Source organism: Mercenaria mercenaria, chromosome 8 (genome assembly GCF_021730395.1).
Source record: "Mercenaria mercenaria strain notata chromosome 8, MADL_Memer_1, whole genome shotgun sequence".
NCBI lineage: Eukaryota > Metazoa > Mollusca > Bivalvia > Venerida > Veneridae > Mercenaria > Mercenaria mercenaria.
This window is the reverse complement of record NC_069368.1, coordinates 4409410-4435411: the sequence shown is the minus strand read 5'-3', so window position 1 is coordinate 4435411 and position 26002 is coordinate 4409410. Positions and strand designations below refer to the sequence as shown.

Below are 26002 nucleotides of genomic sequence, written 5' to 3'. Positions count from 1 at the left end.
ATTGAAATCTTAGTATAATTCAAATTGTATTACTTCTCAAGCGATGTTGAAAAACTGAAGCGATAATGTTAAAAAATGAATGCACTACGCGCTTTTTTTTGTACTGGTCGATAAACAAAAGTAACGGAGATGTAAATTTGATATTACGATAGGTCGCACGTGCTCCCGGAATGGAAAATTACCGGCATGATTGACGTTTTGATATCTTTACGATTCGCGGGTAAATTCCAGTCAATCAAAGTAGCAACTGAACTATCTCAAAGTTTGTTGACGTTTTTCAAGATGTAATTTCTGAATTTCATTAAAGCTACGACGTAAAAACCACTCGCCCGATCGGTCGAGTATACAGCGAGATCCACTCGTCCTATCCAGACTTTAACTCGCCAATGCGAGCGGGCGAGTGGAATTTTACACCCCTGCAATGTTTTTAAGTTTTGTAAAAATTTTCATTTTTTTTTTTTTTTTACCTCAAATGAACGCCCCCTCTTTGGAAAATGTAATGCCCCCGGGGGCGTTTATTCGGGAAAATACGGTAAAATAATACTGATTAATGAATTTTGACATTTTATAGGTGTTGTTCTCTGTTTTAAAATGTACGTCTGGGACAGGGCTCCACATGTACTGTTGTGGAACAGCAGTAAACATACTAGGAGAATAAAAATTATTCTAGTTTGTTATTTAAACAATACATCTAGACTGTCTAAAACTTATGTAAAAATATCGATAAAACAATAGATTTTTAAACAAACAATTTAATATGTAATTTACTGTGATGTTTAGACTTACGTTATTTTAATATCAGTTGGTATTAACATTATAAGTAACAATTTTCATGGTAAGCCAGGGATCATGTCATGTCATTAAGTCAAGATATAACTGACATTTTCAAAGTTGTGATAATATTGCACTTTTAGATGTTTTAAGTTACAGCTTTTACAGGTTGGCATCTGACTCGGACAGGCATCTTTTCAAGAGGATTCCTTAAAATTTCTTGTGTTAAAGCAAAGCTAACTAGTTCAGAGTTATTTTCAGGTTGTTTGGGAGATTACCAGGTGATCTTTGGAGATGGCCCCCTACCCATGGCCATATTTGAACTCTTAGAATATATAGTTAATGAGGTAAAGTTATCATCTAAGGTTGTGTAACTCTTTTCAACACAACCAAAAAGTTTTAGTGTATTACCTCCCTTGGCATTTTTCTAGGTGAATATCTGAGAAATCAATTTTCTGTTGGTAAATTTATAGTAAAAGTTTAACTTTTTGACTGTTTAATGATAACTGTTTTTAGATATAACATTTATTGATTTAACAGACAAATTTAAGGTGAAATGGAAACTTTCTGGCTTTATTTGTGAAGGATCCCTAGATGCCAGTTGGGGCTTAATTCCAGATTGTCTGCTTGTATGTAGAACAGAGGCCAGCTTTTTGAGGCAACAAGATGGCTGGCTTTGAAATATACAGTAAAGCCTGTATACAGAGGCCACAGTTGGATTAGACAAAATGTGGGTTTTGAGGGTGGTCATAATCCACAGGTTAAAATACGCTGTGAATGTTAAAATTTATTTAATTGAAAAATGAAACTACAGGACTTTCAGTCCAGGTTGTTGCTGTTCCAATATGGTCTTCAGCACTGGGTTTTACTGTATATATTAATTTGTGTCCTGGGGCCTTCTTTCACCAGTAAAGCTGAAAGTCATAGTCTTTTTCAGCTATAAATTAAACATAAAAAGACTCTTTATATATCACTTCATTTTTAATTGAAATTTTTTCTTTCATTGTATGGTTGAAAAAACAGAACATTATCTTCAGAGACATAAATCATTATACTCATATTTTATAGAAAAAAACTTTTGAATAAGAAAATTTGTAGACTGGAAAATTTTGCCAAATTTTGTTTTTAAGCTCAAGAAATGATTTCTCAGGTAAAGGAGACTTTTGTTTGATGGTTCTTTTCTATTGTTTATTTATTACAATGTGTATAAAGATTGTAACCATGAGGGTTAACATTCCAGTATAACAGGTGCAAAGGTTTTACAAGTGAGCCCGGAGACCAGTCTCAGATGCTGATCTGCCATTGGTCAATTTGAAAAATATGAAAAGAAACAGCCAATCAAATGTTTGAATTTGCAGACTGGTCTCGGAACTCAAGTTTTGTAGCCTTTAGCTTAGATTTCAAGATTATAAAACTAAGTTTGGAGACCAGTCTTGAAATAATGGCATGCCATTGGTCAGTTCCAAATGTGGGCTAAGAATCAGCCAATCAGATGCTAAATATTTGAGACTGGTCTTCAGATACTGTTTATAACCTGTGATCCAACCTGGAGTTTTGTATTAAGTATTGTTATTTCTTTTAACAGCTGGAGCAGAAAACCTTAATGTTCTTTATAGTAACTACTTCGATATGTTCAGTTGATGCATTTATTAAATCATGTAGAGACAAGGTTTTTTGTATTTTCTTTTGAAAAATTATGTTACACAAATTCAACAAATACCCTGTGAAATGATGCTATTTTTAGCTCGACTATTCGAAGAATAGTCTAGCTATTCTACTCACCCCTGGCGTCGGCGTCACACCTTGGTTAAGTTTTTGCATGCAAGTACATACAGCTATCATTTAAAGGCATATAGCTTTGAAACTTATTTATTCTTTTTCTAGGTCAATTACCAACCTCACTGGGTCAAGTTCCATAACTCTAACATGTATTTTGAGCAAATTATGCCCCCTTTTGGACTTAGAAAATTCTGGTTAAAGTTTCACATGCAAGTTACTATCTCCAAAACTAATGCAGATATTGAATTGAAACTTCACATGTGTCTTCGGGGTTATAAAATTAGTTGATAGCACCAAGTCCCATAACTCTGACCTTCATTTTGGCCAAATTATGCCCCCTTTTTGACTTAGAAAATTCTGGTTAAAGTTTTGCGTGCAAGTACATACAGCTATTACTAAAAGGCATATAGGTTTAAAACTTATTTTTCTTTTTCTAGATCAATTATCTACCTCTTTGGGTCAAGTCCCATAACTCTGACATGTATTTTGGCCAAATTATGCCCCCTTTTGGACTTAGAAAATTCTGGTTAAAGTTTTACATGCAAGTTACTATCTCCAAAACTAATGCAGATATTGAATTGAAACTTCACATGTGTCTTCGGGGTTATAAAACTAGTTGATAGCACCAAGTCCCGTAACTCTGACCTTCATTTTGGCCAAATTATGCCCCCTTTTTGACTTAGAAAATTCTGGTTAAAGTTTTGCGTGCAAGTACATACAGCTATTACTAAAAGGCATATAGATTTGAAACTTATTTTTTCTTTTTCTAGATCAATTACCAACCTCACTGGGTCAAGTCCCATAACTCTGACATGTATTTTGGCCAAATTATGCCCCCTTTTGGACTTAGAAAATTCTGGTTAAAGTTTTACATGCAAGTAACTATCTCCAAAACTACTACAGATATTAAATTGAAACTTCACATTTGTCTTCGGGGTTATAGAACTAGTTGATAGCACCAAGTCCTATAACTCTGACATGTATTTGGGGCAAATTATGCCCCCTTTTGGACTTAGAAAATCCTGGTCAAAGTTTTGCGTGCAAGTACATACAGCTATTACCAAAAGGCATATAGCTTTGAAACTTATTTATTCTTTTTCTAGGTCAATTGCCAACCTCACTGGGTCAAGTTCCATAACTCTTAACATGTATTTTGAGCAAATTATGCCCCCTTTTGGACTTAGAAAATTCTGGTTAAAGTTTTACATGCGAGTTACTATCCCCAAAACTAATGCAGATATTGAATTGAAACTTAATATGTTTCTTCGGGGTTATAAAACTAGTTGATAGCACTAAGTCCCATAACTCTGATGTATTTTGGTCAAATTATGTCCCCTTTCGAACTTAAAACCCTTTTGATATTTAACATTTTGGGTAATAATTTCCTGCTTCTGTGACAATATTTCGAATAGTCGAGCTTGGCTGTCTTACGGACAGCTCTTGTTATGAATACATTTAAGAACTAACATAAATTTACTTTAAACTGATAGTCAATAGGGTCTAACGGCAGGATGCATTTGAGAAAAGATAATTGATTTTTCATAGATGTAATATGAAATGGAAAAAAAGTAAAAATTATCAAGTTTGTCAGAAATCTAATAAAGCTAAAACAAGCCAACTGGTCTTGAACTAGAATAGACAGTCCATACTCGTATTTCATCTGTTGGACACATCTCTTGTTTTATTGATAAATTTGTAGTATATATCATTATTATGTCTTTATTCAAGGACAGTAAAAGCTGTTGAAATAATTAAAATTTATGTGTGCAGTGACTGTATAATTATTTGAACAGAAAATTTAGCATTGGAAAATACTTGCATGATCAAATTTGGCCATCTTAAGACACACCATGTAAATTTTTTATGTTTTATTATTTGCATGTTTTCATATCTTGTGTTTTTTTACTTTTGATTTTTTTTAATGTAAAAGGGAGGTAATACAAAATCGATTTCCTATTCAGACCATATATTACAGCATGATCTGTATATATATATAATAAGAATGGCTTTTTATTCATCAAAATAATGACATGTGTATAATGCCATCAAATCCTAAAACATCCATGTCATTTAAAGGTTTGACTTGCAATCCCAGATCAGTGTGACCAGATGCTTGAGTTGCCTGCATTTTATGGCTTTAAAAAGGACCTGAGTCATTTTTAACATTTTCAACCTTTCTTGCTCTTGTATGAATTGCTCTATTGTACTGGAAATGGTTTTGTTGCAAATTTGGTTTTTTGCTTTTATTTTAGGAACGAAACGGCATAGTTATAACTTTCCAACGCCGTGTGCTCCAGGGCCTGGCTCTGATGGGCCGCGGCCAATGGCCATTTTTGAGCTTTTAGATTTCATTGTAAATGAGGTATGTTTTGTGAGGAAAATCAAGTAAAACTGTTGGTTTTAAATTTCATTGTTTATACATGCTTTCATTTACTAAAACAAAGAATTCAAAAACAGACCAAAACCTTCATATTTTGGCCAGAGAGTTTTGAAATCTTCAATTTTTAGCTGGCTGTGTATTTTTGCTTGCTGCACAAAGCAATTCTTTTAGTGACCTGTGGTTTTTTGTCTCGTGACCTTGAACCTGCTAGGCTTTTATCGTCATCATCATCAATACAATTATCATCAGTTATCATGCTAACAGTTATACTTACATAAAAACTAAAACTTGCATGGGTTTGTGGTATGAAATAAATTACTAAAAAAAAAATCAGAAAATAAGCAAGTCTGATTAAATTTGAATTCAATGGAATGAATTAATCAAACATATGCAACTAAAAGAATACGAAAATACATACATGTACACATGCAATGAGACATATATAATGTGTATTTTACTCAGAAATGAATATCTAGTTTGCTTCTTTCATACCCTAGCTACCATATATTTTCAAGCCTAATTTCTTTAATTTCAACAATACAGTTTAATTTGCCTGAACTGCCACCTGTATTAAGCAGTCAGTTCCCAGTTTGATATTTGAGCTGCGCCATGAGAAAACCAGTATAGTGTACTTGTGACCAGCATGGATCCAGACCAGTCTGCGCATCAGGGCAGTCTGGTCAGGGTCCATGCTGTTCGCTAACAGTTTCTCTAATTGCAATAGGCTTTGAAAGCGAACAGCATGGATCCTGACCAGACTGCGCAGATGCGCAGGCTGGTCTGGATCCATGCTGGTCGCAAAGCCACTATGTTGGTTTTCTCATGGCACAGCTCATTTTATTATAATTTCCACCTGACTTAAACAGCCACCTGCCTTAAGCAGCCACATTATGTCATTCCCTTGCCTGGCTGCTTAATACAGGTTTGACTGTAATCTTGTTTTTGCCATAGTTTGCATCATTCAGTGAAGTAGATGCTTTGTAGTGTATGCACAGTAACCATGGAAATGGCCTTCCCGCAAATGACTAGGTCTGGCACCACTCATTATTTGGATTTTTTATTAGGAAGCTTTTTAAGATTCTGTGTTGAGTTTCTTCTTTAGCCAATTTTTTTAGTTCTATCCAGTCTTTGTTTAAGCTTACTTAGTTCTGCTTTCCATAGAATTCATTCCATGTAGAAGCCATTGTGTCATAGAAAGATGGTCAAAGGATGACCTTTTTGAACTGATAAATACACTTTCTGACCCCACATTTTCAGATTCCTCAATCCTTGCTTTCTCTTACAGATACCTGTACACCATCTTAAAAAGCTCTTTGACCCTTTAGTTATTCATACAAGTTTGCATTATATTCTTCTTGAAAAACAAATGCTTTTTGAAAGGTCATACCAGTACTCTTACCAGTGTTCAGGAATTATCTGAGCCTGCCCGCTTAGCTCAGTAGGGAGAATGCAGATCTACAAATCGTGGGGTCATGAGTTTGCTACACGGGCGAGGTGTATGTTGTCTTTGGCAATTTGATAAAAGACATTGTGTCTGAAATTATTCGTCCTCCATCTCTGATTCATGTGGAGAAGTTGGCATTACTTGCAAAGAACATGCTTGTACTGGTACAGAATCCAGGAACACTGGTTAGGTTAACTGCCAATCGTTACATAACAGAAATACTGTTGAAAAATGTTGTTAAACCTAAAATAAAACAAAACAGACAAATCAGAAATGATCTGATTACCTGGGCCCCAAAGTTATAAAACTGAAATCTAAAACCAGTCACAAATCTCTAGAATCTGATTGGTTGTATTGAAGAATGATTTTGAAATTAGCCAATCACAAGACTGCATTTGTAGACTGGTCTTTGAGCTCATGTTTTATAATAATGAAACCCTGTGGCATTGATGTTTATACATTCACACAAAGTCTGCTCAATTAGCTCAGTAGGAAGAGCACAATACTAAAAGGTGAGAGGTAACCATTTTGATTGCAGGATAAGGCAGTGGCCTCTGTGATGTGCTGAAACCCATCTTAAGTATTTCACTTGCCCCTCACCGATGTGGTTCGAGCCTGTCTTGGGGCATTGAATTGTTCATGTGAGGAAGCCATCCAGCTGGCTTACGGAAGATCGATGGTTCTATCCAGGTGCCCGTCCGTGACGAAATAATGCACGGAGGGGCACCAAGGGTCTTCCTCCACCATCAAAGCTGGAAAGTCGCCATATGACCTATAATTGTGTCATTGCGACGTTAAACCCAACAAAAAACAAACTTTCATCTTCCACATTTGACGCAGGCAACAAAGCTGTCAGTTATTTGTACAGAGTACTGGTATGAAATCCAGGAGCACTATAAAACGGGTAATGCAGTCATGTTGTCTTGTTTTGAACAGAAATATATAGGGTTAGGGTATTTAGAATATTGTTACACAGAAGACGGGAAGTGAAATGACAGTGCATCCTGTACTTAGCAACATTGGTAGTAAGAGGAAAATATGTTTGTAACACAGAGGTTATCGATATGGAGAGATGTCGGTATGTGGAGGTAAATTTCCAAAGAAACTGGTCTGCTTGGAAATCAAGGGATCACTCTATTTTGAGAGGGTGTAACTGCCCGTAAGATGCTTTTTCAATGATGTTCAAGGCTGTGCTTAAATGCTAATAATAGTTACTGAAAACAAATTAATGTAATGTAAAAATAAATATAGTTGAAGAAAAATGAATCTAAATATGAATTTTTATGTTCTTTATGTCATTGAACTTTAAGATTCTCCTAAACATACCTCAGTTGTATGTATGTTGTTGCATTTCTTCTTCAAAATCTCATTGTTGTGCTTTGTTTGTTGTCAAAGCTTTGTGACATATTTTAGCAACATATTTTAATGTCTCCTTTGAAGACAATAGGGGTAGTATGCTTTGCACATGTCCGCCTTTTGATCGGTCTGTCCACCAAAACAATGGTTTCCTCAACGTGACCTTTTTAGCTCACCTGTCATAAAGTGACAAGGTGAGCTTTTGTGATCGCGCGGCGTCTGTCGTCCGTCCGTCCGTAAACTTTTGCTTGTGACCACTCTAGAGGTCACATTTTTTGTGGGATCTTTATGAAAGTTGGTCAGAATGTTCATCTTGATGATATCTAGGTCAAGTTCGAAACTGGGTCACGTGCCTTCAAAAACTAGGTCAGTAGGTCTAAAAATAGAAAAACCTTGTGACCTCTCTAGAGGCCATATATTTCACAAGATCTTCATGAAAATTGGTCAGAATGTTCACCTTGATGATATCTAAGTCAAGTTCGAAACTGGGTGACGTGCCATCAAAAAACTAGGTCAGTAGGTCTAAAAATAGAAAAACCTTGGGACCTCTCTAGAGGCCATATATTTCACAAGATCTTCGTGAAAATTGGTCAGAACGTTCGTCTTGATGATATGTAGGTCAAGTTTGAAACTGGGTCACGTGCCCTCAAAACTAGGTCAGTAGGTCAAATAATAGAAAAACCTTTTGACCTCTCTTAAGGCCATATTTTTCATTGGATCTGTAAGAAAGTTGGTCTGAATGTTCATCTTGATGATATCTAGGTCAGGTTCGAAACTGGGTCACGTGCGGTGAAAAACTAGGTCAGTAGGTCTAAAAATAGAAAAACCTTGTGACCTCTCTAGAGGCCATGTATTTCATGAGATCTTCATGAAAATTGGTCAGAATGTTCGTCTTGATGATATCTAGGTCAGATTCAAAAGTGGGTCACGTGCCTTCAAAAACTAGGTCAGAAGGTCAAATAATAGAAAAACCTTGTGACCTCTCTAGAGGCCATATTTTTCATGGGATCTGTATGAAAGTTGGTCTGACTGTTCATCTTGATGATATATAGGTCAAGTTCGAAAGTGGGTCATGTGCCCTCAAAAACTAGGTCAGTAGGTCAAATAATAGAAAAACCTTGTGACCTCTCTAAAGGCCATATTTTTCTTGGGATCTGTGTGAAAGTTAGTCTGAATGTTCATCTTGATGATATCTAGGTCAAGTTCGAAACAGGGTCATGTGCAGTCAAAAACTAGGTCAGTAGGTCTAAAAATATAAAAACCTTGTGACCTCTCTAGAGGCCATACTTGTGAATGGATCTCCATAAAAATTTGTCAGAATGTTCGTCTTGATGATATCTAGGTAAAGTTTGAAAGTGGATCACGTGCCATCAAAAAGTAGGTCAGAAGGTCAAATAATGAAAAAACTTGTGACCTCTCTAGAGGCCAAATTTTTCATGGGATCTGTATGGAAGTTGGTCTGAATGTTTATCTTGATGATATATAGGTCAAGTTTGAAACTGGGTCAACTGCAGTCAAAAACTAGGTCAGTAGGTCTTAAAATAGAAAAACCTTGTGACCTCTCTAGAGGCCATACCCTTGAATGGATCTTCATGAAAATTGGTCAGAATGTTCACCTTGATGATATCTTTGTCAAGTTTGAAACTGGGTCACGCGCCTTAAAAAACTAGGTCAGTAGGTCAAATAATAGAAAAACCTTGTGACCTCTCTAGAGGCCATACTTTTCATGGGATCTGTATAAAAGTTGGGCTGAATGTTCATCTTGATGATATCTAGGTCAAGTTTGAAACTGGGTCAACTGCGGACAAAAACTAGGTCAGTAGGTCTAAAATTAGAAAAATCTTTTGACCTCTCTAGAGGCCATATTTTTCAATGGATCTTCATGAAAATTGGTCTGAATGTTCACCTTTGTGATATCTAGGTCACTTTTGAAACTGGGTCACGTGCGGTCAAAAACTAGGTCAGTAGATATAAAATAGAAAACCCTTGTGACCTCTCTAGAGGCCATATTTTTCATGAGATCTTCATGAAAATTAGTGAGAATGTTCACCTTGATGATATCTAGGTTAAGTTGAAAACAGGGTCACGTACCTTCAAAAACTAGGTCAATAGTTCGAATAATAGAAAAACCTTGTGACCTCTCTAGAGACCATATTTTTCAATGGATCTTCATGAAAATTGGTCAGAATTTTTATCTTGATAATATCTAGGTCAAGTTCAAAACTGGGTCACATGAGCTCAAAAACTAGGTCACTATGTCAAATAATAGAAAAAACAACGTCATACTCAAAACTGGGTTATGTTGGAACAGGTGAGCGATTCAGGACCATCATGGTCCTCTTGTTTTATAAAGTTTGGTTGTTTCTTAATAGTAACTGAAGAGATTGTATATTATTTCTTATGGTGAGTAGATAACATGTTTTATATGTTATACAATGTAATGTTAAGGGTTCAAGACCTGTCCTTGTCCAATCAGTGATTTGTGAAGGCTTTGACGGTGAAGCATTCTACAGATTGATTGCTGTTTCTCTACTGAGTTTATGTCATTGGACAAATGTTTTTTTTCATTAATTAATTAGGTCAAAGGTCATTGTCAGACTGATGCCTAGTTTAACAAACCCTTTGTTCCGGAGAGAGAGAGAAAGCTCATAGGGAAAAAGTCATTAAACTTAATTATAATATGACCATTGTCTGTAGTCAGAAGATGACAATGTTGATTAAATATCAAGGTCACATTGAGGTTAATCTATAAATAGATAGTAGTAAGTCTCTATGGACAAAAAGACTGCATAAGATGATTTGATATGTCAATCAAAAGCCCTTCGTAATTTCTGCTGGGCATTTTTTATGAAAATGCTCTTTTCATTGAAAGGCTGTTACAGTAGTTGTGGACATAATAATTATGATTAAAAAAACAACAAAAAACAGCCTTTCAATTGGTTTATGAAGCTTTTTTTTTTGGCTAGTTTGCTCGAGTCCATCATTGTTTAGAGCTTTAAGAATGTCTTAAATGTTTTGAAAAATGCTAAATTGGATGATTTTGCATGATTAATTGCTTGCAATATTCAGTTCTGGTAGCCGTGCTTAGCCCTTAAATTTGGAGATAAATGGTCTCATTTACAGGGACTAGTGTCTAGAGGAGTTCATTATATTGAAAAAGGGTTGGAAGGGTATATTTATATTTTTGCTAGCTTAGTGTTTGGCAAAAATTAAAATACTGTGAATGCTTTTTGTTTATGCAAATTTAGCCGTATGTAAATACTTAACACAATCAGACTTGCTTATTACTGGAATGGATTTTGCGTGTTTGTTATGCTTTTTGGATGTTAAAGTTATTTTAATTGCCTAAAAACTTAATTAAATAATTCTTGTTACTGCTGTTATTGTTCAACAAAATTCAAATAATCCCACCAAAACTAAATATTGTTTTTAGCTAACTCTGGCACAAAGTGCTCGGGGTGAACTGTTGTGATCATTTACCATCCATGCATCTGTCCTTCTTCAAACAGCATCTCCCGTAAACTATGTGATGGAAGTTACTGAAACTTAGCCTTGATGGCCTTTTTCCAAAAGTGTTCCAACAGCACTGATATGTTGCATAGTGGGGCTGCTGGATCAAAAAATAAAAGATCTTTAACAACAACTCCTCCTACATAGCTAGCCATTCTAAAATAATTTCACACAAATGGACATTCTGACCCTCTACCAAGAGTGTTCAGATTGTACTGATTTGTGAAAAAACATGGCTATGGGGGAGGTGGGGTGGAGGGGGGGCATGGTCACTTATCCATACATGTATTATAATGGATACTTCAAAATTTTCTTGTATGACACTGCTGGCCCAATTATAAAATAATATTACACAAATGGTCCTTGTGTGACCTTCAACCAAGATTGTTCAAATTATTCCCATTTGTCAAAAAACATTGCCACCAGGGAACATTGTCACTTTTCCCATTATGTTCAAAGCGGAAACTTTAAAAAACAGTTGGCTCAATTTTACAATAACAATACACAAATAATCCTTTGGAGACGCTATACGAAGATTGTTCTAATTATTCTGATTTATCAAAAAATATGGCCACAAGGGGGCGTGGTCACTTTTCCCTACATGTATGTAGTGGAAACTTTAAAAATCTCCTTGTTTTATATTGTCTGTAAGTATCCTATGTCACCATTTCCCCAACCTCTTACTCCCTCCCCTCAACACACAATGTCGTACACACACATTTCCTGCCTGAATTTATTTCATAGAAACTTCTAAAATAATCAGGTCAGAAAACACTGTCACAATTTCAAAATAAATTAATTTCACAGACATTTTCATTGCATCAACCATCTACAAAGCTGTTCAAACAAGCAGTGTAATTCAGGTGAGCTATCTAGGACCATCATGGTCCTCTTGTTTAGTTGATTTAAGTGGCAAGAAAGGAAGTTTAATTATGAAGATTAAGATTCTGCAGAAAGTATTTCAAAAGATTTAAAACAATAAATGATTTTAAACCTCTGTTAAAACTGTTAATTAAGGACTGCCTTTTCTGCCACAACCCTCACCATTATAACTATAATTGATATTTATTCTAACAAACATTTAATAAGTTTTAAAAATGAAACTTAATATGCTCACAATATTTTTTGTTAAAAAATTAAAAAGAAATATATGTAACATTCTATATGCATTTTTAAAACAGAAATCCAATATTGTTTCTGCGTGCTTAGTTTTTACCACATTAAGTAAGATTTAAGGAATGTGTGTTTATTTTACAGCCACCGCCGACATTACCTGAAGGAAAATTTTCAGAAGAGTTTATAGACTTCGTTAATAGATGGTATGTTAAATTATTTTAGAGGCTGATAATACTGCACTGTATTCTGTTAACTGGCATTGGTTTGCTCACTTAGCTCAGTAGAGAGAGCACAGATCTATAGGTTGAGTGTTTTAGCTCACCTGCACCAGAGATTTAGGGTGATCTATTTTGGTGGACCTGTTTCTGTCATCTGGCGTTAGCTTTTTTACCTTTGAACAACTTCTTCTCATGAACTGCTTGATGGATCGTTACCAATTTTGGTCTGTAGCATCCTTGTAAGTCTTCTCTCAGATTTATTCAAATGGTTGTGCTTGACTGATTTTAGGGGCCAGCAGAGCTAAAAATAGAAAACCTTTAAATAACCTTTTCTCATGAACTGCTTGATGGATCATCACCAAACTTGGTCTGTAGCATCCTTGTAAGGTCTTCTCAGATTTGTTCAAATGGAACAGCTTGACTGATATAAGGGGCCGTCAGAGAAAGTTTTAAACAACTTTTTCTCTGTAACTTTAGAACACTTGACCCAGAACCTTTAAACTTGATAGCATCTATTATTTTCAGGGATTGGGGGGGGGGGTCCAAAGATGAAGGCCACAGGGACCTGAACATTGAAAAAGGTTTCCCCTTAATAAACTTAGAACCACTTGACCCAGAACCTTCAAACTTGTTAGCATGAAGTAGATGACCCTATTAATAAGTCAAAGGTCAAGGTCACAGGGACCTTGAGACTGACTTTACCCAGTATCTTCAAATTTGGTAGCATGATTGGGCTTATGAAGTTGATGACCCTATTGTTTTTGGGGTGTGCAGGTCAAAGGTTAAGGTCATAGTGATCATGAAACTGCAAATGTGTCATGCCATCATGGAGGGCACAGCTCTTGTTCCATTAGTCAGTTTCAAAAATATTGCTTTTCATTTTGTCATTTAAAACATGTGCTCAGAAATAGTCAATTAAGGTGCTTGTGTTTAGTGTTTGGTCTCCAGTCTTGGCTTTATCATCTTGGGCCACAAGTAGTTCAGTTTTGAGTTCACTTAATTATTGAAACAAGTGGTTTTGAATTTGATACCTGGGTAAGGCAATTTTCCCTATGAACTGAAACATTTGTATAAGCATCTGCTATACTTGTGCTGTAAAAATATGATGTAATTTTTCTTCAATTATTTTTGTGATATTTATTAAGTCTGCTTAAAATGAAAGATATGTGAAACAAGTAACACATCTTACATAATTCTGTTTTCAGTTTGAAAAAGAACCCATCGGAGAGAGCTGATTTGCATTCTTTAGCTGTGAGTATGAATGGTTCTCCAGTACAGTGAAATCATTTAATTTTGTCGGAATGAAATTTTGTTCTTCTTGGCTAAAATGGCTATTTTTTAGGGGAATTCAATTTAGATATTTCAGATTTTGTGGGTAAAACGAAAAGAAATCTTGTTTGCTGGTTGGGATGTAATTTTGATGATTTATGTAGTAATCTTAACACTGATTTTTATGCCCCCGGCATCTACTGATGCAGGAGGCATATAGTGATTGTACTGTCCGTTCGTCAATTGATATAGTAACAAAATTCATGAAAACTAGTTGACATAAATATCAATGATTTCACAGTACAGTGGAACTTCTGAATACCAGACCTTCCTAAAAGAGGAAACTTCTGAAAAATGGACGATTTTCTAAGTCACTATTTTTCTCTTTCTATTTTCTATATAGACCATATTTTTAAATACCAGAACTTCCAAGTTCTGAACACCTAACAGAATTTTGACTATTGAAAGTGCATTTAGTTAAGAAATTACTAAGCTGGTCTGAAGATTTAACTTGGATTTCACTAACTGTTGCAACTTCAAAATATGAACATTTTCTCACTTTGAGGAAAGATATTCCATATGCCGGAGAAACAAACAAATTTTCTTTTTATTTTATGCTTAATTAGTTGAGATATGCTTTTTGCAACAAATTTTAATCTCAGCTGGGAAACAGACGCACGTAAACAAATATGACGTCAGCATGTTGTGACGTTAGAAAGACGCACACAACATAAAGTTCCATTTTGTTTTACTTCTTGCTGCATAACATTATGAAATTCTCTTTAAGTAAAATAATTTGAATTAAGAAATATACTAAAAAGTGCAGCTATGATTTTCATCCTGTTTTAAGCAAATAATTTGAAATTTATACACAATGTGCAAGTAGATCAGCAAAGCTATAGACCTACAGTGAGTGATATGCTGTGAGTGATACGCAGTGAGTGATATGGATTATATCTCGCTGATAAAACACAGTATTTCATCAGTTAGCATAAAATAAAGATGTTGTACTTGTCCAAATCACTCGGTACTTCCAACTGTCGAAAACTTCCATAAAACAGACCTCTTCTGGTCCCTAGGGTATGTGGTTTTCGGATGATACACTGAACATTAATTAAAGTATTAAGTGTATATTAGCAAAACATTTACTTTATATTTTGACTTCCTGTGTCAGTGTGCTACAACTCCAATTTTTTAAAAGTTAAAGATATCTGTTGTGTTTTATAACAAATTTAGTTTAACTGTTTGGTTTGAGTCTAAATTCTGAGCAGTCTTATGATCTGTACTGTTCGCAATTCAGTCAGTGTGTTTTTGGAAAGCACCCCTTTTAACTGTTAATGACACTATCCAAATTGAAAAGTGGACCAGCTCATTAAAGAAATAAGCAGGGTAAGGGTTAGAGATAATGGTAAAGTTGCATCCTTCGACTGGTCTTCAAGTTCAAATATTCTGTATTTCAGACGCATCCGTTTGTGAAGAAAGCTGAGTCAGAAGACATAGATATTGGAAACTGGGTTTGTAAAGTGATGGACATTAAACCAGATAGTAAGGGCTGATCAGTAAACATTCCAGTACACACCAGGAGGGCTGGTCAACATGTTCATTAAACTACATATTACTGCTAACAATTAGAATTACAACCTCTTAACCTGTGAAAATGTGTGTCTAAGGTCTATGAGACTTTCTCCTGTCTGGACGATTGATTGTATTTATACTTGGACACAATGAGAACATAATTGAGCCGTGCCATGAGAAAACCAACATAGTGGGTGTGCGACCAGCATGGATCCAGACCAGCCTGCGCATCCGCGCAGTCTGGTCAGGATCCATGCTGTTCGCTAACAGTTTCTCCAATTCCAATAGGCTTTAAAAGCAAACAGCATGGAGCCTGACCAGACTGCGCGGATGCGCAGGCTGGTCTGGATCCATGCTGGTCGCACACCCACTATGTTGGTTTTCCCATGGCACGGCTCATATCACTCTGGGTATGAGCTATGACAGAACTGTTTCATTTCAGTAACGTAACTGTTATTTTTTTACAGTAGATTGGGTAATACTTGCGATGGCTGTATTTTTTGTTAATCGTCGCCAACATTGCAGTGCGAGGATTTAAAACTGGTGTGAATATTTACCAGCATTTTGGCCAGTAATATAATCAGCTGGCAAAATTTTAACATGATGAATAAGCTTCTGACAACCTAATTGTGAAATGAAGGCAACAGGAAAAATAATGAGTCTATTGTAAAACAGGTTATATTTACAAGTTTTTCATTTTTGTTTACTTTTGTGGTAAAAGCTATATATAAATTCAAACTTAAATTGAACATTTAAAACCATTAACTCCAATAGTATCACAGATTCCTTTAAATGGGAATATGTCTCTTGTCAGCCAAGTTTTGAAATAAAAGTGACACCAAAATTACCCAGTCTTTTGTATTTAAGATAGTGGACACTTAATAACACTTGTCAGTTTTCATATGATGATAAATTCCTGTTTAGCAATTTTGCTTTCTTCAGATATGAAGTAGCTGAACACGGTTAAAACTTTCTGTAAAATGCTGTTATTGCATACAGAGAATATATAATCTGCTAATTGCTATTATGGGTCCACTGCCTTAAATGAAAAATATATATTTGAGCCGTGCCAGGAGAAAATCAACATAGTGGGTTTGCGACCAGCATGGATCCAGACCAGCCTGCGCATCCGCGCAGTCTGGTCAGGCTCCATGCTGTTCGCTTTTAAAGCCTATTGGAATTGGAGAAACTGTTCGCGAACAGCATGGATCCTGACCAGACTGCGCGGATGCGCAGGCTGGTCTGGATCCATGCTGGTCGCATACCCACTATGTTGGTTTTCTCATGGCACGGCTCATATTTCTTTTGTTTCATTACATTTCATTGAATATTTGTATATCTTTTTATTGTATTGTTCACTATTTCCAATCTCTCTGATGGGATGGGCAGTGCAGTCTGATCAATTGAATTTGCAAACATTTTAAAGAGTTTTTCACTTTAAAGGTTGTATTGAGATTTATGGTTTTGTTTCAAGGCTCTAAGAAAAATGACCAACATGTTTTAATCAGATCATCATAATCACCGATAGACCATGACTCAAGTTATAAGCTGTTTGGAAACCTGTCCCAAATCTCTAGAACCTTATTGGTTGTTCAATAGAATTAGATTGGTTGTTTCAATATCTAACACACTTACCTTACCAGACTAAGTTAAAACTTGGTTGTATCAATATCTAACACACTTGCCTTACCAGACTAAGTTAAAACTTGGTTGTTTCAATATCTAACACACTTACCTTACCAGACTAAGTTAAAACTTGGTTGTTTCAATATCTAACACACTTACCTTACCAGACTAAGTTAAAACTTGGTTGTTTCAATATCTAACACACTTACCTTACCAGACTAAGTTAAAACTTGGTTGTTTCAATATCTAACACACTTACCTTACCAGACTAAGTTAAAACTTCAAAAATTTGGATTGGTTTGGAAGTTATTAAGTTCTGAATACGTAAGTTCAAAATCTGTTTTAAAAAAAGAGCAATTTTGCTTTAGCACTGGTGGCTGCCCAAATATGTATAGTGTAAAGGGATCATTGTTGAGCCAGTGGAGTTTTCTATGTTACACAATTACATGTCTTGTAATTTTGGTATGAAATTTTGATACTGTGAAGAAATTGCTTGTGCATCATTTTGTGTGTGTACCAGTGTTAAAACCTTTTTTCCCCAATCTCTGCCTTATGCTGGACAAATTATATTTAACATGATTGCTTTCTCAGATGTCTTGTTACTTAAACGTTATAGTCACTGTGAACTACGAACAAAGGATTTGTTTTATACTGTGTAAGTCAAGTGATATCTGTGTTAAAAATCTTCATCTACTAGTTCATTCTATTTATGAATGTGTTAGGAGTATGGGATTTCATACTTAGACAGTTATAAATCAGATACGGCCATTTAAGTAGGTCAGTGTGTTTTTATTTAAGAATCGGTTATTTGATGTGTTCAATACAGTGTTTAGCTGAAATGAAGCTGTATCAAAGTTCCTCTCCGAGGTTGACTTGTTTTCAGCACAAGTAAAACGTGTACAGGGTCAGTGGTTATTAAGGTGATATTTGAAACCAGTCTCAAGTATCTGATTGGTTGAAGTCAGATTAAGTCTTTAAATTGACCAATGGCATGGCTGCATTAGACTGGTCTTCAAACTGGTTTAAAACGTGTACAGGGTCAGTGGTTATTAAGGTGATATTTGAAACCAGTCTCAAGTATCTGATTGGTTGAAGCCAGATTTAGTCTTTAAATTGACCAATGGCATGGCTGCATTAGACTGGTCTTCAAACTGGTTTAAAACCTCTGAACCAGATCATTTGAGATTATTTTGCAGCCGAAGCAACGCCAGATCTCTTTACATTTTAAATTTAGGTTGCATCTTTCACTTACCATCTGATTAGAAAAGCTTACTATATGTAAATGGCTTCTAGAGATACTAGTAAGTACATAATAACCACTAGGGGATGTTATTAATAAATATTTCATTTAGAATATATTTATGTGTTAACAGATAAAAAGCACAAAAATCAAAAAGTGTGTGTTGATTATGTTTGTATTTTGTTGTTGAAGAATGTTCAGTTTTTTCCCCGTTTTTGTCTCTGCCTCATTCTCAGGACTTTGTACTATACTGTGATATCATTTAATTTTGTGGGTATCAAATTTCATGGTTTCTGCATAAATTCCGTGCGATTTCCATTAGGACAAGAATTTGTAGTCTTTAAATAATATAAAAACAGTAAATAAGAATTCTTTTTATTTGTTTGGATTAAATTTCATGGACTGATGAAATCCATGAAAATTAGCCCCCCACACATTTTAATGATTCCACAGTATAGTTGATGTTTTAATTACCATAAGAAAGTAGATTAAATGAGACCCTTGAAGAGTTTGTTTAAGAGCAAATATCAGAAAGTTCACATTTCTTGAGACTATAACTTGTGAAAAGTTATTAAAAAGCTACATTTTTTGTCTATTAAACAGTTTTATGGTTTTCATATTTCATATTATAAAGATAAGTTTGAAATACAGTTGTAACAGGCAGTTTCTTAGCAAAGATTAAACATTTTTTGCTCGATATTAACATGAACGCTTCCTGGTACAGTTTATTAGCCGTTATTTTGTAGAGTTAATGCATGTTATAATATTTTTAGAATCTCGGGTGATTGGTTGGTGCCCCAGCCCGGAAGGTAGCAAGGTATCCCGAAAGATTCTGAAGATGTTATATCATGAAATGTACATGCTCTAGCCTTATTCCAACATAAAAAAGTGACAAGAACAGCAGATTTATGCTAGAATTGGAGTAATGTTTACATAAATTATTAACTTATATAGTGTTTGTAAGGTCACAGAAATTAACATTCTCATTAATTAAATGTAATAAAATGTGCTATTTTCTTGATGTTACTTTATTTAGTCCTCATGTAATACAGTGATATTATATGTTATTAAAGTTATGTAGAGAAATATGCAGAAGTTCTGCAGCAGAAATATTGCGTGACTTCATGAGCAGAATGTTATTCCACCAAATGAACGAGTGCATGTTTCTCACTGCAAATTTAATCACTGGGAAATCACATGATCAAAATAATCTCTAAACCAAAGTTATATTTTGAAGAACATAATGAATTTCCTACCATGATAAGATATGAAATTTAAACATAGCCTAACATATGACTAATGAAAATTGTTGAATTATTATGTAGTTGACAATAATGATAGATACCATAAAATTACAAACACTAAGGAAAATATGAAGTCTCAGTTTCCTGAAGTGTTCCAGATAATCAGAAGGTGACTGTGATTGAAATCTATGTAGTTTTAGGATACATCTATGTTGCAATAATGATAGGCTTTATTTAAGATTTACAGAAAAAGTTGCTTCAATATTATCCCATATTACTCATAAATATATTTTGGTTTAGAGATTAATATGATCATGTGATTCCCCACAGTGTTAATATTTCAGAATCAATGTTTTTTACTCTGTTACATCTTGTCATCACGTTTTTCAAATTTATATTTTCAATTTTAGTATATATAATATGTATATTTTTGACCACTGTTTATGAAAATAAATTTAGACAAAGTGTTTGATCATTTTTAGATGTTTTACATATTGATACAGTTTGTATATATTTGAATTGTGAGCTATATTAACCCCTGAAAGAATTGAATGCCTTAGGCTTTTGTGTGTGTGTGTTGGTGATATTGCATGCTAACTACAAGTACTCCCCTGTATTAAAAAAGCTGTCTGCACTTTACAACCTTACCTCACTAAAACAGACAGGGTTTTATTTTCATATGACCGTGAAACAGGATACACTACGGGGTCACCAGTGGCGGTGTTTGCAAAAGTGTCCATTCTCTAAATTGAGAAAGCCTTATCCAATGTTCACCAAACTTGACCACAATGTTAGGAGCAATGTTAGGAGCATAATATTTTGGCCAAATTCGATAACCAGTCTGTGTTGCTCTGGAGTTACTGCTCTTGAATAAGTCAGTTAAGAAAATTGACAAGTAGGAGTAGTAGAGTATTTTAAAAGCCATGTGCTGTTCCAGACATACATTTTAACAGCTTGGCACTTGTGTCAACTGCACAAAATGTGTGACACTAATTGATTAGCCAGTGGTTAGTAGTAAATGTTGCAGATACAAGTTGGCTTAGTCTAGCAGTCTGTTACTGTTTATTCTAAGCATGTAAGGGATAGAACCAAATTAGGGACCTTTTTAAGGATATTTTATTAATTCAGTCTAAAAGTTGCTGGACAGTCACAAAAAGTGAAACTTTAATTTCTTTTACCAACATCTGCTAAGTTGTATCTAAGATCAAGTAGGAACTGTTGTGTTGAAAGGATGCTTCACCTTCACACTGAAAACACGTAGATGTGTATATTCTGAAATTATACAGTAAAATATGAAGACAAAGTAAAATGTACAGGCAGTGTAGATAAAAAAAGTACACAGATCGGCAAGGCCTTGAAATAGTTAATGGCAAAAATGCTAATGGGGAGTTTAAAGCTGTTGAGAGTGGACCAAACCTCTCTTGTTCACCATGTTATCTCTCCCTCCCCCAACATCCCCCTGCCAGGAGAATCCCCTACCATACATAAACACAGAAATGCTTGTGTAATTTTGTGTGATAAGTAGGGCAAGCTTTATGACCCAGATGCATGTACTTGTGTTCTTTGCATACTAGTAATACAGAGCAGCAAGATAAACACAACTAGCTCAGCCTTACCTCGGGTTCTTGCTTCGTTTAAGAAATTAATGCTGGAATTTGCTAAAATGAAAGCTTTGGTGTCAGTATTTAGATGAGGGGCAACATGAAGGTTGATACTTTATATTAATGAAGGATTCTATTTCTGAAATTACTGTCCTGTAGGGTTATATTGGATCTATTTACAGTAGTATACTTGAACAAACAAAACCTCTTGGCAAACCTAAGATTACTCATTTATGTTTGAAAGCTTTTGTAAAAATATGAGTAGCTTGCTATAGTTTGTAAGTGGTTAAACAAGTGCTATTTTATACATCATTTACTGTCCAGGGCTCAGGCTGTTGGTGGTCATTATAGTTAGTTTATCTCTCAGTGGAGATCATATGTCGTGTTTTAGTGCTGTTTTATATGTCACCTATTGTAGTTTTTGTCTACATGGTTGTATGTTTTGTATCGTGTACATCAGATGGTTCTAAATGTTGGATACTTTCAAGAAAATTATGTTTTGGCACATTCAGTGTTTAAACTTATTTACCTAATATGTGAAATGTGGTAAATTTCAAAAACAGATTAGAGATGCATTTTATTATGTCTCCCCCAGGAGACATATTGTTCTTGCCCTGTCCGTCCTTCCGTCCGTCCGTACGTCACACTTCATTTCCGAGCAATAACTGGAGAACCATTTGACCGAGAACCTTCAAAGTTCATAGGGTTGTAGGGCTGCTGGAATAGACGACCCCTATTGTTTTTGGGGTCACTCCGTCAAAGGTCAAGGTCACAGGGGCCTGAAGATTGAAAACCATTTCCGATCAATAACTAGAGAACCACTTGACCCAGAATGTTGAAACTTCATAGGATGATTGGTCATGAAGAGTAGATGACCCCTAATGATTTTGGGGTCACTCCGTCAAAGGTCAAGGTCACAGGGGCCTGAACATTGAAAACCATTTCCGATCAATAACTAGAGAACCACTTGACCCAGAATGTTGAAACTTCATAGGATGATTGATCATGAAGAGTAGATGACCCCTATTGATTTTGGGGTCACTCTGTCAAAGGTCAAGGTCACAGGGGCCTGAACATTGAAAACCATTTCCGATCAATAACTAGAGAACCACTTGACCCAGAATGTTGAAACTTCATAGGATGATTGATCATAAGACTAGATGACCCCTATTGATTTTGGGGTCACTCGTGAAAGGTCAAGGTCACAGGGGCCTGAACATGAAAACCATTTCGATCAATAACTAGAGAACCACTTGACCCAGAATGTTGAAACTTCATAGAATGCTTGGGCATGAAGAGTAGATGACCCCTATTGATTTTGGGGTCACTCCGTCAAAGGTCAAGGTCACAGGGGCCTGAACATTGAAAACCATTTCCAATCAATAACTAGAGAACCACTTGACCCAGAATGTTGAAACTTCATAGGATGATTGGTCATAAAGAGTAATTGACCCCTATTGATTTTGGGGTCACTCCATCAAAGGTCAAGGTCACAGGGGCCTGAACATGGAAAACCATTTCTGATCAATAACTAGAGAACCACTTGACCCAGAATGTTGAAACTTCATAGAATGATTGTACATGCAAAGTAGATGACCCCTATCGATTTTGGGGTCACTCCATTAAAGGTCAAGGTCACAGGGGCCTGAACATTGAAAACCATTTCCGGTCAATAACTTGAGAACCATTTGACCCAGAGTGTTGAAACTTAATAGGATGATTGGTCATGCAGAGTAGATGACCCCTAACGATTTTGGGGTCACTCTGTGAAAGGTCAAGGTCACAGGGGCCCGAACATTGAAAACCATTTCCGGTCAGTAACTTGAGAACCACTTGACCCAGAATGATGAAATTTCATAGGATGATTGGTCATGCAGAGTAGATGACCCCTAACGATTTTAGGGTCACTCTGTTAAAGGTCAAGGCCACAGGGGCCTGAACATGTAAAACCATTTCCAATCAATAACTTGAGAACCTCTCGACCCAAAATGTTGAAACTTCATAGGATGATTGTTCATGCAGAGTAAATGACCCCTATTGTTTTTGGGGGCACTCCGTTAAAGGTCAAAGTCACAGGGGCCTGAACATTGATAACCAGTTTCGATCAATAACTTGAGAACCACTTGACCCAGAATGTTGAAACTTCATAGGATGATTGAACATGCAGGGTAGATGACCCCTATTGATTTTGGGGTCAGTCTACTAAAGGTCAAGGTCACAGTGGCCTGTTCATGTAAAATCATTTTTTGGAAATAACTTGAGAACCACTTGACCTACAATGTTGAAATTTAATAGGATGATTGGACATGCAGAGTAGATGACCCCTATTTATTTTGAGGTCACTTGATCAAAGGTCAAGGTCACAGGAGCCTGAACAGTGACTTGAGAACCATTAGGCCAAGAGTGTTGAAATTTAGCGGGATGACTGGACATGCCTAGTAGATGATCCCTATTGCAGCCAACCATCAGTGTCTCTTTGACTTTCGCTCCTGACCCCTATTGACTTCTTGCCTATAGGACTTTGCATTGGGGGAGACATGCGCTTTTTTACAAAAGCATTTTCTAGTTTCAATTTTTTTTTCTTTGGTGGGGAAGAGGTGAACTTACTTGCTAAATGATATTCCTGTCATGATGAAGGTGCAAATTCTGATCGATTATGAAAGGTAAAGCCTTCTATTTTTATAACATTAAAGGCGTTTATTAGCATATTGGATTAAATTTTAGATATTCTTTTTGATGTGAATCTGATGTTGAGCTGCACCAGAAATAAATAAAAAAACTTTTAACTGCTCAGTTGAAATCCATGATTTTACATCCCCACAAAGTGGCCATTTTATACTAGGATACTTTTATAAAAGTATGTCAGAAAGTCCATTTGAAGAGGTGACAGTTTAGTTTTAATCTAAAACCTGTAAACAATCTATAGAATTTTCATTATACATGTAGTATGTGACTCGCTTCTGTTGTTTGGTAGTACAAATGTAGTTTAATTCTGAGATTATTACATATCTAAGGTCGTACCAAAACCATATTCACTATATACTGTAAAAGCGCATATTTTCGCTGGGTCAAAATTTCTCAAATTTGAAATTTTGAATATGTTCGCGGGGTTCAATATTCGCGAAATTGTAAAAATTGGTATCGTACTTGAATTTGAATTATACTTATGGTGAATATTTACGTGAGGATTAATTTTCGCAAGATGTAGGTTGATCCTCGCGAATATAGCGAAAATTAAACCGTCGCGAAAATTTCTGCTTTTACAGTAGATTTATTGTCAGGAGAAATTTTTGGAAAGTGATGTAATATTATTGTGTTGCGCAATGGAAAGTCTGCTTTTGATATTATATGTGGCGAGTTGTTAATCTTTGACAGTGTGCTAACTTGAATAATTTTGTTCGTTATTGTTACGCAGAAGTAGTTTTTCATCGAATAGAGAAATATCACTATGCATAATTGTAAATTAGCAGTCCATAAAACTTAAAAGACACATGCATTGGAGTGATTTTGTACAAATGGGAATACTAGTTTTGCATTACTTTCTGCCACCTTGATGCTGAATATATGATAGAAAAGGTTTGTGATGCTGCATATATGATAGAAAAGATTTGTGATGCTGCATATATGATAGAAAAGATTTGTGCATGTAGGTACAACAGTATTGCCACACAGGATGGGGTGTAAACAAATGAGATAACACTTCAAAATTTTTATCATTCTCTAAGGTAAGAATTTTGCCTCTCATTAATTTCGCCTTTACTATATTTGGCTTTTTTTTTCTTAAATTCCTTTTTTCAATACAGAATTGGGCATCATGGTGATGAAATTGGTAGATTTTCTTTCTTTTAAGAAAACTATTTCCGAGAAGTAGGAGACACCAGACATGAACATCTCGCAAAAGTGATTTTGATTGGTTCTTGTCAGAAAATACATAAATCTGGTGTTTTTTTTCATACTTAGGATCTTGCATTTTGTAAAAATCATTTTATGCCTCAAATTGTACAGTACTGTTTTTGCATTGTGTACAATGTTCCTTTGATATCGCAGATGAATGATAGAATACTTAGTGATGATGCTACTTAATTATTGAAGATTTGTGTTTTTTTTTAAGAAGACTATGAGCTTTAACCTTTACCATGCTAAATTTCTAAAATGAACTAGTCCATCATTCAATTTTGGCAGCACCACTTATTATTCAAAGGGATGCTCACTTAGAATTTACTGACTGAATAGCACAGTGCAGACACGGATGTGCAGGCTGATCTTGGTCTGCACAGGTGGCAAAGACAAAATCACTTGCCGCCAGCAGGCTAAAGGTTAAGTTATTTGTATTATCTGATAATTTTCAGTTTTGTTATAAAAGTAATAAAGAAATGTTACAGTTTTTATTTACGTCGATTTATAAGCATTGAGTTAAAATTGGCGTTTAAATTTGCTTAATCAAATTCTTAAGTTGAACTTTTTTATTTAGTATTAATATTATTATTTATAAAATTGTAGGCAAGTGAAGGCACACAGTCCTGGTTTCATTTGTGAATTTATCTTGTTTGTAAATTAAAAGGCTTTTTCGTGTATTTATTGTATACTTGTTTAAAATTGTAAACACTGTTATCTTTTATGATTCAATATATATATATATATATATAAATATAGAAGACATTACAAAATTTACTTGTTTTGAGTTATTTTTAATTACATGTATATACTTTTTACAAAGATGTATTTACATATTTAGCATACCGAAGCACAAAATGCTGAAGGCGAGCTATTGTGAGGTCAAACTTTCAGCCAAATGAAACTGTTGGAATGTTACCCTCAATAAAATCTCAGACAAGTTCGCTACTGGGTCATCTGGGGTCAAAAACTAGGCCTC

General features: G+C 35.3%; 1 protein-coding gene and 1 long non-coding RNA gene across 5 annotated transcripts in view; both read left to right on the top strand.

The window, feature by feature from the left end:
• LOC123523160 (dual specificity mitogen-activated protein kinase kinase 1-like) overlaps positions 1 to 19995 on the top strand; it is a 45226-nt gene extending 25231 nt beyond the window's left edge. For 2 of the 4 annotated variants that reach the window (XM_045300833.2, XM_045300832.2), the window contains exons 8-11: positions 4803 to 4912; positions 12498 to 12559; positions 13780 to 13825; positions 15304 to 19995. In XM_045300833.2, the coding sequence (XP_045156768.1) occupies positions 4803 to 4912; positions 12498 to 12559; positions 13780 to 13825; positions 15304 to 15399 (314 nt within the window). In that variant the 3' untranslated portion in view covers positions 15400 to 19995. Of the gene's footprint in view, positions 1 to 1032; positions 1119 to 4802; positions 4913 to 12497; positions 12560 to 13779; positions 13826 to 15303 lie in introns of all 4 variants that reach the window. The other 2 variants (XM_053549259.1, XM_053549258.1) reach the window with 1 other exon arrangement.
• A 2382-nt stretch (positions 19996 to 22377) lies between these two features.
• LOC128558927 (uncharacterized) lies at positions 22378 to 25796 on the top strand. The gene is made up of 2 exons (XR_008371965.1): positions 22378 to 24705; positions 24766 to 25796. It is a non-coding gene; the product is annotated as an uncharacterized LOC128558927 (long non-coding RNA).
• Positions 25797 to 26002: the final 206 nt, after the last annotated feature.